The sequence below is a fragment of the Dermacentor albipictus genome, chromosome 7 (assembly GCF_038994185.2).
Source record: "Dermacentor albipictus isolate Rhodes 1998 colony chromosome 7, USDA_Dalb.pri_finalv2, whole genome shotgun sequence".
NCBI classification, from domain to species: Eukaryota; Metazoa; Arthropoda; class Arachnida; order Ixodida; family Ixodidae; genus Dermacentor; species Dermacentor albipictus.
This window is the reverse complement of record NC_091827.1, coordinates 4598096-4612851: the sequence shown is the minus strand read 5'-3', so window position 1 is coordinate 4612851 and position 14756 is coordinate 4598096. Positions and strand designations below refer to the sequence as shown.

The 14756-nt window shown below is 40.5% G+C and overlaps 1 protein-coding gene across 5 annotated transcripts in view; it reads left to right on the top strand.

Annotated features, from left to right (window-relative positions):
* Positions 1-14756, top strand: part of gek (serine/threonine-protein kinase gek) — a 309659-nt gene that overhangs the window by 213720 nt on the left and 81183 nt on the right. For all 5 annotated transcript variants that reach the window (XM_065455026.1, XM_065455025.1, XM_065455029.1 and 2 more), the window contains exons 24-30: positions 2221-2292; positions 3090-3195; positions 6866-6937; positions 7745-7809; positions 11985-12124; positions 12434-12515; positions 13681-13824. In XM_065455026.1, coding sequence (XP_065311098.1) covers positions 2221-2292; positions 3090-3195; positions 6866-6937; positions 7745-7809; positions 11985-12124; positions 12434-12515; positions 13681-13824 — 681 coding nt within the window. The remainder of the gene's footprint in view (positions 1-2220; positions 2293-3089; positions 3196-6865; positions 6938-7744; positions 7810-11984; positions 12125-12433; positions 12516-13680; positions 13825-14756) is intronic.

The following is a 14756-nucleotide window of genomic DNA, read 5'->3' as shown; positions in this document are numbered from 1 at the left end:
CGGAAATAAATTAGAATTAAGAGGAAGCTTTAGCTCGGGCGCTTCTATCTGAATACATGTAAAAGGAGAATTCGTTTTTCTCAGCAACCACTTCACCAAATTTGGCGATGTTTATTGCATTTAAGAGAAAAGCTTAAAATCTAGTGAGTGTTGGTTTCAAATTTGTTATATATGTCGTCAATTTTTTTTTAAATTGAAAAAAAAGCTACTATAAAGTTTACAAGACTCTAACTCAGCAATAAAAAATTATATCACAATTATGTGAATTGCATCTAAAACGGACAAAATTGATATGTTACACATGAATCTCAAGAAAGCTTGTAATGTGGAAATACAGCTTTTGCAGAGCCGTTGTACATAACATAACAAATTCACTTAAGATCTAAAATGACAAATAAAATTTATCCACTCCCAATAATCTAATGGATGCCATTAATAGAACCGCGATATCTGTTTTTGATGCAGAGCTATTAATTTTTAAAGTTTGTTCTTCTACCTTTTTCAAGCTTTTGAATTTTTGAAAATCTTTTTAACAAAATTCAGGCCCTAAATCAAAATTCTGCTTCCGATGGTCACTAGAACTAGAACTTAACTTTCTCTCTCGAATGCAACAAATTTCATTAAAATCGGTCCAGGGGTTATCTCAGAAAAACATCTTCGCATTTTACATGTATTTTAATAGGCAACGTCGGAGTTGGGCGTGAGCTAAAGCTTCCTCTTAACTGGCAACATTGAGAAACCTAGGTGAACCTTCACTAATTCATGAGCAGGTAGCTTCATGCTTAGGTGGCTCATGAAACAGTATGCTGGGCGAAGACACGGGATCATTCCCCACCTGCGGCAAGCTGTTTTTTAATCCACTCTCATTGCCATTAATTTATCATTACTTTAATTCAATTAGTAAGTACAATTTCCTTTATGTTGTCCTTGGCATTTTGTTTGTTGACTTCTCATGATATGATTATTAAAAAATTAGGCCCTTCGGTTAACCCCCTTGGCTTCTCATGATAAAGTATGCTGGGCCAAGAATCTTAGTCAAACAAGGGTGGTGACCATCACGTGAAATGCCTCGGGGAAATCAGAGGCGAGAATCCTGCACCAATTGCGCCATTTTGATACAAATGCAAATTTCTGCTCAAAACTGTGCCAAACTCAGAAAATTGACAGAAATGGTCGGAAATGGGAAATTGACGAAAAGACCTATGGTTAAAAGCGCCCACATTGTGCCCCACAAATAATTTCTACAACACGAAGAGTGTTGTGCTCTGCTTGGCTAAGCACCAAACGTGTGTTGAACCATGGCACAAAACAAAAGAAGATTTTGAAATCCCCTAATATCAGCTCACAGAGAAAATGACAGCATTCATTAGCAGTGGCAGTGTCGTGGTTACAAAAGGTCGTGCAGCTGAACTCGTTGTTATCCCACCTTGAGGACGTAGTCATTTCCACTGTTCGTATTTATCTAATTGATCTAGTTTTAGTTGTCTTAACGGCCGAATTTAGAACGTTGTCAGAAATGTTGATTTCACAGAGCCCTGAAACAACTTATCTGCCATGGAACACAACTTGCATGGATGACTTCTGAAGTGCGTCTTTGCCGAGGTGGGCATAATTGCCAGTACATACCCGTTGCCTATCCCCATTCTCACACAAAATGCAACCATATCAGTCGTAACAATCTGCTAACATAGTGCGCCGATCGAATAACTGTAGATATTTGAACAATCATGCAAACTATTGAGCTTTCTAAAAACTAGTCTGCTGTTACGTGTGTTGTCTTGAGACAGGTGGGCAAATTTTGGAACAAGTATTTTATTTTTTTATTTCTCATGTTCTCGCAACAGATAAGAAAAGAATAAAATTAAACTGAAGAAGCTTGTTATTACATTACCTTTTGATCTTGTGCTGCCCGTCTCTATGATCCTCATCATCAACCTTGCCGCCCTCCTCCTTGCCACCTGCACCAGTTCAGATGCCACTGAAGCATATACACAGTCAAAATATGTTTCAGGAGTACACACTGACTGTTTTATTTTTGTTAACCACTCCAATTACACGGCTGTGCACACCTGCATATGTTTGTACTGTATGCTGCGCTAGGACCAGACTCCCAATCTGCTACGACTCTCATGGGCTGTCTTTTCTTCTTTTCTGTTGTGCATTGTGTACCTCCTCAGCTTTTCTGCTGAGTGACTTTGTGTTGGATGCATTTTCTTGCAGGAACACAGAGGAATCAAAATTTCATCGCCCATTGCTGACATTCGCTCTCAAATAACCGTTCTTACACCAAAGGTAGGTTTCATTTTGCTAAGTGATTCTGGGTGCTTCAGTTGCCAATTCTGATCTTTATGTGTAGAAATGCACGCATAAACAGGAGCTAGTTTTTCTGCCTCAAATGATCTGTTCCTCAATATCTGTAATGGGCTTTGTAGTATCCAAAAGTCCTAATATGGATAGCCTTTTATTTTTTAAGACCTGTGTTCACTACGAGATTATACCTTGCCTGAAATTAGCATATCAGTGAAATCAGGTATTGTTTGTACCTGAAAAAGCTGCCATTAAAAATGCACTACAACACACACTGCCATTGTCTCTAGAATTTATCTAAAACAAGTCGAGACTTATGCTTTGGTCTACTGTAACAAGGATTGAAATACAACATGCACAGCATGATTATAATTTTGTTTTATTGGAAGAAACTAGGACAAAAGATGTTTTTTTGATCCCTTATCATTCACAGAATGTTTTAAGAGAGTTACTTCGAGCTTTTTCTGTTATATATTGGCCACATGTTACAGTAGATATGGACAAAACTTATTTAGTATCTAACTAAAGAAATGAGATTGTGAATAGACATTCTTGGGTTTCTTTCTGTATTCGCTGTCAAGCATTTCTCGCATTCTTTATTTATTAGTTTATCTTGCATTGAAAATTTATATATGTTCAAAGCAGGACGAACTAATAAACACACAAACACATGTGTGCGTGCGTGCGTGTGCTTGTCTCGCAGTGCTTTTGAAATAAAGGTGTGCATAGAGAGTATTGTGTGAAAAGTGCACTTCTGGTCTTCTTCCTTCTGTCTTGAATAGCCCAAAGCCCACCAGTTTCTAGTACGGACCTTTGTAGCCCCTCTAAAATGCAATCACTGTACTTCCCTTATGGTTGGACTCATTCGTCAAGGGGCTGTCTGTGAAGGTAAGCAGAACAGTTACTCTTTTATGCGTTGCATATTGCAATCACTAAGTTGAGCCCTTGGGCGCGGCCGGGCAGCCACCATTGAGGGTATGAGCCATTATGCGTTGCATATTGCAATCACTCAGTTCAGCCCTTGGGTGCGGCCGGGCAGCCACCATTGAGGGTATGAGCCATTTTTCATTGCTGCGCATCTCATATGTGGGTCTATTCTCTTTTAAGTTTGCTATGTTTGTTATTAAGTTGCTTCTATTTTTATGCGTTGCATATTGCAATCACTCAGTTCAGCCCTTGGGCGCGGCCGGGCAGCCACCATTGACCTTTAGCGCAACCACGTGACGTGACGTCACGACAGCCGGAGGAAAAGCTGGGCCCCAACTCGCGCAATATGCAACGCATTTTTGGCTTAACCAAGCTAAGCCTGGCCATTTTTTTATTGCTGACTTTATTCTGTTGCTTTCATGTTGTTGCATTTTCCATATTGTTTTTTCCTCACATTTCTCTACTTTAACATCTTTAGAGGTGCTGTATGGTCCACTTTTGAAGAGAACATTTGGTTAATATTTGGCTATCAATTGTGGCTGAAATGTGGCCTGAAGGCATGCAGACTAATATTTAATATATAAATGTCAGCTAAATGTGTCCAGTCAGTCATTTTGCTCTCAATAAATTAGAAGAAGTGTTTGAGTTATGTCGGATTTATTACCAGCAAAGTGTTCCCTTTTACAGTGAACCATACTGCACAGCATGGAGATGCAAGATGTACAGGAGAGCAGATGCACACACTGCCATGTGTCTCTGTTCTCCTGTTTGTCCTGCATCTCCACACTACATCTAATCATGCATCGCTAATAAGGCCAGCATTGCACTGTCTTGTGTTTTCTGTTGTTTCTCTGTTGTTGCCATTTCTGATCACTTTCTTACAATGTTTGCCGATTACACTCCCACTTTCTAATGTTTTCCTATTGTTTCAGTTTCCTCATAGCATTCGGGCACTTTGCCGAAATAAGAACCTACCGATATCAAAACTTCATTATGCCAGTACTGGCATGTGAAAACTGCATGCAACAGCTTATGCTATGTCTGCTTTATGACAAACTTGTTCAATTGTTCTTACATTGCAGTGGAACCTCAATCATGTGAATCTATTGGGGTAGCACTAAAAATTTTTATCGCCCAAAATTAATTATCGACATGTTTGCACAGCGCAAATGACGAGGCCTGAAGGAACGACACAACACAGGCACTGACTTAACTCATTGTTATTTGCAAAATCGTCAGAACTATATACATGAGCATGTATATAGTTATATATATGTATAGTTCTGTTATGTTTATGTAAACATGTCGATATTGAATCACCAACTCACCCAAGCTACCACCTTACCCAAAATTCCTGTCGCCCAAAACGTTTAAAAAAAAAATTTAAAAATCTAAAAATTGCCAACTTGTTCAAAATATTTTCTGTTTACAGAAAAGCTGTATATGGCTAGGATCCCGGGATTCTTTCGCTTCCGTTGACAGAAAGCTATCATCATCAATGGCTCACACCCCTGTAAGCAAGCAAAAAATGCAATGGCTCATACCCCCATATGGCAGAGGCTACAAGCACTTGGAAAAGTGAAGCGAATAGTGCGTGCATTCTTTGGAATCACGCATACGACATACAGAACAGTGTATGTTTCAATAAAGACCAAGCTCAACACAAGCAACTGAACCACATGATTGATGATAAGGCGCTTGTGATAGCATGCAAAGCACTTAGGGCTCCCCACATACGTGTCCCAGTAAAGATTACTAGTAAAGATCCTGCTGCGATGCCAGCTTGCAGCGTGGGGTGTGATGTCCCTAGCCTTTCGTATATAAAATAACCAGCCTAGCAACTGATTTCAATGTTCTTGAAGCACCACTATGGGCTGCGGCGTGCTGTAAAGATTGCCATTGCTCCCATTCCTACCATTACTCTAAATCCATAAAGCATTGTGTATGCCCCTCAACAGTTGTAGTGGTGGTTTTCAACGGCTTTGCTGGACATCCACTTTTGCAGGCCTGGGGTGGCGAGTTTCTTTTCAATTAATTCTTTTCCACAATTTTAAGACCTTCTTTTATCTCATGGTGAAATATTATGAAGAAGTACACAGCAGAATTTGAGAAAGTTGCAATTCTTTAGTGTGTTGTTTTTGAAATTTGGAAGAAAATGGGGTTTCAGGAGGTGCTGTTGCACCGCTGATCGCACAGCTTTCCCGTTACACAATGCCGCCATCTTTGTGTTGTCAAAGACACGAGAGATTGGAAATTCAGATAGCCAAAGCACTGTATTTCTCCACACAGAAATAATACAGAAAAAAAAAACAATCGCATAAAGGGAGAACTAGCGTCACTATTCACTACTGCAGTTGCATGGAATGCAGGAAGTGCTCCTATTGGCTGACACGGATGTGAAGAACTGGTTTGCTTGTTTTGCACACATTTTAGCAGCAGCCAACTGTGCAGTTCATTTGTTCAATGACCAACATTGCAGGATCTGTCTGGTTATCTAGAGTTTCTTCTATTGCTGCGTCATAGCCTGATGGTTATAAGGACATGATTTGTGCAAGATAAGGGAATCTGTTTACTTTCCTTTCTGGCGACGAAGCTGCTTCATAACATGAAATCTGACGGGTGCAAAGGTAGAAAAGTTTCCAATTCTCAACGGGTCCCGAAGACGGCAGAAGGCATGGAATACAGAGATAAGGTCTACCTAGGTAAAGAAATACCACCAATCTCGCTTACAAAGAAGACTGGGTTGTGTGCGATTGCCAGCTCCTGATAAGATTGTCACTGAAGAAAACCAAGGATTGCATAAAAATGTAAATGAAATGCAAAGAAACTAAAGAAAGTGTCGCAAAGTAAAGAAAGCAAATGCTTTTTTTTTGCGGGGACGGGGGGAGGTGGAGCCAAGGGGGAGTGACCAAGGTCGCTCTGACAATAAGATGCGACCAGCGCATCAATGTGGGCACTCTGCTGGCATGACAACGGCGAGTGCTCGGCGCTACAGCCGCACTGGCACCTCCTTGCTGGCTCCACTGGAGATCATGAAGGTTCATATAATTTTGCAATCTGCATCTGCATATAAAATGCAATCTGCATTTTGCAGTTTGCAACATCCGAACTTTAGCATCTTGTAAGCTACTAATGCATTTGTGCCGTTGCAATTAAAAAAATTTTATCTCGAAATCCGCATCAGGCATGATCTTATCACCGAAATTCTTCTGGATATTGATTGTGAAAATTAAGTGTATATAATGCCTACATTTAGCTGTTGCTATCAACTACTAGGAGATCGTTCTCTTTTAGCTCACGTATTCATGCTGATTGTTATGAGCATGAATAAAGCACATGAAACACAGGTGCCACGAAAGTGTAGGGCCAGAAAAGGCTGCATAATGGTACCACTAGCCACATCTGCGAGAGTCGTTCTTGTGAGTGCTGCTGAAATGCAAACACAATGTGCAGTGTACATTGCTAAGATGAGAAAGTGCACGTTCCTTTGTAAAAGCATGACAGAACAACTTTCTCGCAAAAGGAAAAACTTCCTCTGAAAAGTGGCACCTACCTTTCACACGTATTTTGCAAGCAAATGAAAAAGAAGAAAAAAAACAACCCAGGTTTTCTCATCTTTGGCATTGTGCAGTATGTGGCTTCGCCTGCCATGTCACTTGCCAAGACAAGGTGCCTGCAGTGTGTCCTGTGCCCATGGACCAGAGTAAGATGTGTTTTAAATTGCATCATAACAGCATGCTTAATTGTGGCCTGTCATCTCTTGCACAGTATTTGTCAAAGAAACAAAGCCACAAGCAGCAACAAGTAGCTCAATCATGGCTGCCTGGAACTAACTCCTGGCGCTTGAAAGCTCTGTTGGGAAGGGACATGGGTTTTACTCCCTTTCATGAGTTTTCCTACTATGCATATGCAATGGGAAACCAGCCAGACATTCCAGAGTTAGCTGGGGTCATACATGTGGCATCTTTTCCTTATGACAAATACTGTACATTGTTAAGATTGCTCAAAATGTAATTGTATAGACATAGAACTAATTGTTCAGCAAAATATGGTTTTGCATGTCAGTTGCGGCGCTTACTGCTCAGATTCAGAGCATAAACTTACCTGTTTTTGGAATTGCTGGAATAGCTTTTGCTGCATTTGTGTGAAGGGGAGCCCTGTCAGTCTTTCCTTCCGTGCAACTTTAGCACTTTCCGTCACACAAATGACCTTTTTTTTTAAATTTCCGTTTGACATTTTGTACTTTTATTCCGAATGCTTTCCTTGCCATTTTTCTTTCTCTGTTCTTTTGTATTTTATTTTTTCATCTCTCTCTCTCTCTCTCTCTCGCTCTCTCAGCTTTAACATGTTAGCTCACAGATGTTGAAATTGCAGACATTCCTTGATGTTTCTATTGCTGTTTTCTATGAAGCAAGTCGAGAATGATAAAAAACAAAACCAGGCAGTAGTCTTGTCGTGGTGGTAGTCTTTGTGACATGTTGAAAGTACATGAGTGTCACCTGCTTTTCAGCGAAGAGGCCAGTAGGGATTGATCCTACACGAGGTGTTGGCACAGCTTACGAGGGTTATGTGAAGGTAAGTGCCAGAATGCAAATTCATTTTAACTATACTTCTGTAGCACATTATTGCTGGAAATTGTACTGCATCTTGATGTCACACGAATGGACATTTAGGGAGTTGAAAATTTTAACCATCAGACAAGAGAGCTGAATGTCGTTTTAATGAAATCCCATCCAACACAAATACCTCTATTATGTAATCATATCATAAGAAGCCAACAAACACTGACACCAAGGACTGCATAGAGGAAATTACTCATGCCTAATAAATGAAATATAATTAATGAACAGGAAAGTGGATGAAAAACCAACTAGCCACAGGTGGGGAACGATCCCACAACCTTTGTTTGTTGGCTTCTTATGATATGACTAACAAAAATCGGGCCCCTCGGTTAACCCCCTGTCTTTCTTCACATCTATTTATACATTTGTTACTTGCCAATATCAGTGAGAAAATGTTTGTTTTGTTATATCCAATAATCTTTTATATTCATATTTATTATATCAAGGTTTATGTGTACAAGAAAATAATAAAGGAAACATGTAAAGCTCTAATATCTCTTTAATCATTTCATTTATCCTATCAGGAGGGGTTCTGTAACATGTCATCAGTTCAGTGAAAAACAGTTATGAGTACTGAAGGTAAAATCTTACTGAAGTTAGTCTTGTTGGGGACAATTGCAGTTAGACTAACTACACAAACACCAACGAACTAATTAATAAAGGGAAAATGAGACACCCACCCTATTGTAGCAAGTTATAAAAAGGAAACCCATATGTGTTCCTCAAAAAAAAAAGCCTCACAGTTGAAGAAAAAAAATTAATTTAAAAAACATTGTGGGTTTCTGCAGAACTATTACGTCCCCAACCAACCAACTTTTTCAATTCAGCCATTGTTTTGCAACTTGGTTCGAATTCGATAAACCTTTAAGCAGCAGACATTTAAGAGAATTGCAGTGCTTTGGCTTTTCAGTTCTTAAATTTGGGTAAACCTCATCTTTGTCACCGTGTGTGTTTCAAAGAGAACGACCAAGCCCTTTTGTTGAAGATCCTAATACAGTGGTGAACCAGACATTATCATTTGCATTCATTCTCTGATAGCATATCTGCCATTAAAAACAGAGACTAACAATACATGGGTTGCATCACATGAGGCAGGCATTCCAACATCCTGATTGGCAGCTTGCTGATATCCTTGGAACAGAATAGTATATAATAATAAGCATACATAGTTTAACTGGTTTGTTCATGGTGCGCAGGACCAACAGTGCGATAGACAGGACACTGTGAATTGTTCATATTCTGTCACTTGCAGTGTTTTGTCCCTTCCAGTATATCTTTAGTGCATCCTACGAGTAACCTGTAAGCTTGGAGGAAAGCAAAGAAATTTGAAAGGATGTTATTAACTGTGCAGCGAGCAATGGAATGAGAAATGGTAAGCATAATGTTAAGTGAAAGCTTTAACTCTGGATCGATTCCCCATTTTTCTGCATATATGTGAAATTCAGAAATGCTCTCGTAAGCATCCACTCCGTCAATTTGAATTAAATTTGTTGCATTTAAGGGAGAAAGCTGAATACTGACTGCAGTCTTGTATTTTGACACCCTCGTCTATATACCTTATGTGCTGTAATTAACATACAATGTAATAATAAAAATAAACTGATAAAACTGCTAAACTGTAAGAAGCAGAATTTCGTTTGAATAGAGATTAAGATTAAGAAGTGCCATTGGGCATGTCATGCAGTACTTGGGGCCGATCGCCAATGGTTTTTAGAGTGACTGAACGCGCACCAAGGAAAGAGAAGCACTGACAAGGATGGCAGAGAATTTGGTGGTGTGATGAACTAAGGAAGTTTGCAGCCACAGGGCGACACATGGCAAGGGGTAACCATGGATTGTTGGCCTCTGCCTTTGTCCTGCTGTGGGCATAAATTAGACTGATAATGATGATGATCATGATAATACTATAGCGTCAAATGCTGCGCTAGAGAAAGATAGAGTGAAGGGAGAGGAACATCTGTTGGGTTTAGGGGCGTACAATTAGCCATTTTTGAGAACGAATCAAATACGAATTGAATGGTGTCAGAAGTGAATCGGATATTTAATACTTTTTGAATAGTTATCAAATAATGAACAGCCATTCTCACCATTAATACAAAAACAATGTTCACATCACAGCACATCTACAATGTTAGCAAGCCTCTGTCATTATATTGCAAATTATTAAGCGTTGTTTATAAAAAGCACACACAAAGCATTATATTAACACATGCCATGGCATATGAGTCGTCCGCTGTGGCACGTACAGGCTTGAGGGGTTGGAAGAAGAGGAAGGTGTTTTCGTTGTCTGTTTTCCGGTAAAGACGTGGACTCCTGGCTGTCTCTGTTGTTTCGCCCGTGACAATATGAATAAATAAAAATAAGCAGTTTGTTTGCATAGAAAGCACTGTGGAGTGTGAACTAAGGTAGTTTACCCAGAAATGTCTGGCTCCCTGATTGACATATAGTGTGCTCTGCTACTTAATTTCTTTTGTTTTATGTCTGCGACACCCGCTGGGATGAATTTTATCACAGTTCTGCTCAAAATTCGCATTTGATCAATCTCAAGTGACGATTTAAATTATTTCAAAACAATTAGAAAAACATTCGCCTTTATCAATCGTGACTATTCAGTTCGAAGGCTGAATATAATTCAACAATATTCTATTCGTTATTGAAAAGTTTTGAATATTCACATACCACTAATTGGATTCTAGACACTGTCTGGGGAGAACTGGATGCTCTAGTGATGGTTCAAGGTGATGGGAGTAAGGTTGTGATGTTGATGACATTGTCTCATTTGTGGTTGGTTCGCTTCCTCTGGTATTATGAGCTTGAGGGCTACAGTAACTTAGTAAAACGAAAGATTGGGCCAGTTGGCTTTACAACATGAGCTTATAGCTGTGTGAAATAAGTTATATACGCAAAAAAAAGAGACACACGGGAACAAGAGCTAACTTCCAACTATCAGGTTTTGTTTATTGGCCAGGTTTATATTGTCACGTAGTAGGGACGGTAAAGAAAACAGCAAAACTGGGAATGATGAAACTAGCATTTTTATTGGGCGAACCTGTGCCCTCAAAAACAGGCTACACTCAAAGAACGGCGATAGCAGTGAACACAGCCAGTGATTGCCGAAAATCTTAACTGCCAGTCAAACCCGCTGGCTTTTATACACGAGCGATAGAACGTTCCAGAGTAATGGCAGGTGCCCACATGTCTTTCAGAAAGTTCTAGACCGTTCGCGTCTTGCATACATGCAATCGGATTACACAAGGTTCGGTGACAACAGGCAGAGCATAGAACCATCGATAGCATTCCAGAAACTTCCGATACATGCAGGCGCATCCCGCGCTGTGCAATAACATTTGTTTGATTTGATGGAGACATGGACATAGAGGTCTTTCGAGTAAAACTGCTGACTGACTTGAGGATGGGTGACAAATAATGACGATGAAAAGCGCTCACCCGAAAAAGATAAGCTAGTCCACGTGTCAATGCCCCCCTCTCAAAAAGCATCATTCCAATGCTACAAACATAACAGGATAGCAAAACACAAAAGAACCGACGAACTCCGGTTTGCACTCACAATGTGGAGAAATGGGAGAGAAGGGTTCTTGGCTATCCATCGCCGTGATTGTGGGTGCAAACCAGAGTGAAGTGCATCCACATGGTAACTAGACATAAGGATGAATATACTTGCACTATCGCTGAGGCTGTACGCATGGCGCGGGAAGATAATTGTTTTAGTAGGCCGTCTGCTGCATTGTCAACAAAAGAATTATTCTTTTTATGAAACACATGCATGTGCACCTAGATGGTTTCATGATTTTTTTTTCCGAATTCTAATTTCCTCTGTGCATATAAATACGGCCAATAAACAAAAGCCAATAGTTGGAACTTAGCACTTGTCTCTGTGTCTCACTTTTTCTGTGTATGCTTTAGTTTGCGCTGCTATAACCTCATGAGGCTACAGTAAGCTCCATTAGCACGACCACATTGGCCAGTGTTGGGTCAATCAGCCACTTATCAAGTGTGTGAGGTCTTTTAGGCGGTCTCCCAAGAGTAGATTGAAATCCATGTTTACTAGAGTAGTGTGTTCAAAGGAAATCTTGTCACTTTGCCTCTTTCTGTTGAATACCTGCTCAGGTGCCCAAGCAAGGGGGCGTGAAGAAAGGCTGGCAGCGTCAGTTTGTGGCCGTCTGCGACTTCAAGCTCTTCCTGTACGACCTTCTACAGGACAAGAATGTGCAGCCCGCGGTGGCTGCTTCCCAAGTGCTGGACATGAGGTACCCCAGGATCTGCCTTCACAGACATCGCTGTTGGTCCTTTCAGAAAAAAAAAATGTATTAATGAAAGTTTAAGACTATTTGATTCCCACGTAAATGTAAGATAGTTCATTTGCATGCTATTTCCAAGTGCCTTTGTGATGCCCATGAGCTGCATGAATCTTGCTTTGTTATCTATTCATTTGTAATTACTTTATGCAAAGACATTTGTGTGTCTGCATGTGCAGATGAGCAGATGTGTTATGAGTTCTTTAGAGATGTTGAGCACTCCTTTTTACGTCTCTATCCTTGTCTCCTTTTTGCCTACAGGGACGAAGAATTCTCTGTGACATCAGTCCTCGAGTCAGATGTCATCCATGCCAACCGGAAAGACATTCCCTGTATATTCAGGGTGAGGTTTTGGAGTCCTCCCTTCTGCCAGAAAGTTTTTATTTTTTGCAGCTTAGGAATGTGTTTTTTTTAATTTTGCATGCACAATAAGGCTGTTGCTCATGGAAGCGTAGCATGAAATAATTCTAATTCAACTTGAAGACATAGCATTGGCTGTGAGGAAATCGTAGTTAGTTGCATACCTGTGGACAACTTTCTATGTTAATGGGGGGTAATGCTTCATTGGCAAACTCCGCACAAGTACAGCAAGGGGGTTTTTTGAATGTAGTTTCAAAGTCTACTTTGCGTTTGTTTAAGCTGAGGAACAGTAAACATAAGCACATTAAAATAAGGCATAAATTACACCACATCAGTATTAATTCTACTTTTATTTCTTTGCTTCACTTTTCTGTATTTTCACAAATGTGAAACCGTTGCACGTGGATAGTTTGCTGATTCAGTAACTGCTCTAATAAAACGAAAGCTCTGCCAAACTACTTGGCACATGTGCAGGAGCTCCTCCCCTGTTGCTTTTCCTTCACTGCCACAGAAAATTGTGCACCTGTTTAGCCCATGTGTATCATGGTTAACAATGTCGCACTTTGAGTGGAACCTGGATACTGGTTGTTGGTGAAATGAAGAGTTGCTGTAAAACAGTTGTTTTAGGCTGTGGACAGACATCTGCTAGCTGAAAATTTTCTTCTTTTGTTCAGTAATCGCATCTCAGTTAATTGCATTAACATATCACTTTTTATATGTAGCAACATTTGCAGAAAGAAAGGAAACATGTGTACTCGCTGTGCCGTGCAGGCACAAGCACACAAATGGGCACCAGTACATTTAATTTGCCCTGCATCGTGACATGACAAAATGCACAAAAATGCATGGCGGCACACACATTTTGCTGGCACACAATCCTCGCAAGCTGAATCCTGATGGGCTTCGTTGTATGACCTGCCTCTCTACTAGTTGGCAAGCCCACCTCCTCAACAAGGCACAGTGTTCGCATATTCAGCACCCTTGTCTGACTTCAAAGGGCAGGGTATGAGAGTGCCACGAACCTCTCCCACAAGCATTGATATAGGGCTTCAACTTCTTGACATAGTGCTCTGCTACTTCAGTGTTTGTATGCATCATGGCGGTCCTGCTTGCAGCATTCTACAGTGATGGCACACTGTCACATGCAGGTTTCAACATCCATGATGGACCCTCCAGGGCTGCAGAGCCAGACACTGATGATGGTGGACAAGGAGAGCGAGAAGGTCAAGTGGGTGGATGCGCTCAATGAACTGCATCGTATTCTGCGCCGAAACAAGCTGCCGCACCGGACAGTCAGTATTCTACATGCGCAAATTGCAACACTTGCTTTCTGTCTTCTTGCTCTGTCTCAATAAATACATGCAGCACAGCTAAAGCTGCAGGTTGCAACAAACTACTGGAATCCTCTTGTGCGCAATACTGGGTGAGCTGAAGGATCACTGATAGTGTTAGCGGCTCACAGTGGGCAAACAGTTATCCTTTGGAAAGGCTCAGGCATCTGTTGCTGATTGGCTGATGCAACCTGTAGCTTTGGCTGCACTGCATTAACTTAATGAGGCGAAATGGAGACATGGATGCAGAGGTCTTTCGAGTAAAACTGCTGACTGACTTGAGAATGGGTGACAAATAATGCATTGTTGTTACATACCAGCACTGAAAAAGAACTAATGGAAATGTAATGAACATTTGCTGAGAGGAAAAGAAAGTAAATTTTACAATGGCAGCTGTACATGCGGACGTTGAACATCAACACTGTGTGTGGACTGTGGATCGCAGCCTCATATTGTCCTGAAACAATGCACCATTGTCTGTTTAGAACTTTCACTAGACACCATAGATATAAAGATGCATGTTGTCAATGACATGGTTTTTTAGCAATGTCAGAAGCTGAAAGCAAGGAAAAAGAAGTGTTGAAAGTTTTTGTTATGGAGAGCACTTAAAACATGAGAACTTCTTTAAAATATATAAACTTTTTTGGCATAGTTTGTGATGTCTACCTATGATGTCTACATCCTTTCTAAGACTTTTTAGCCACTGTTTTAAGCCACTTGATTTGACTCATGAACTACCGGCTGACAACAAATTGCAATTTTTAGATTTAATGCTAATTTTTGCAGAAACCCACATAAATCAAATCAAATCAGTTAATTTTCATCTCAAGGATGAGGGCAGGCTCAGGTTAAAAGTGACATTAGTCACTTGAGGGGAACCCGAGCCTCCCTGA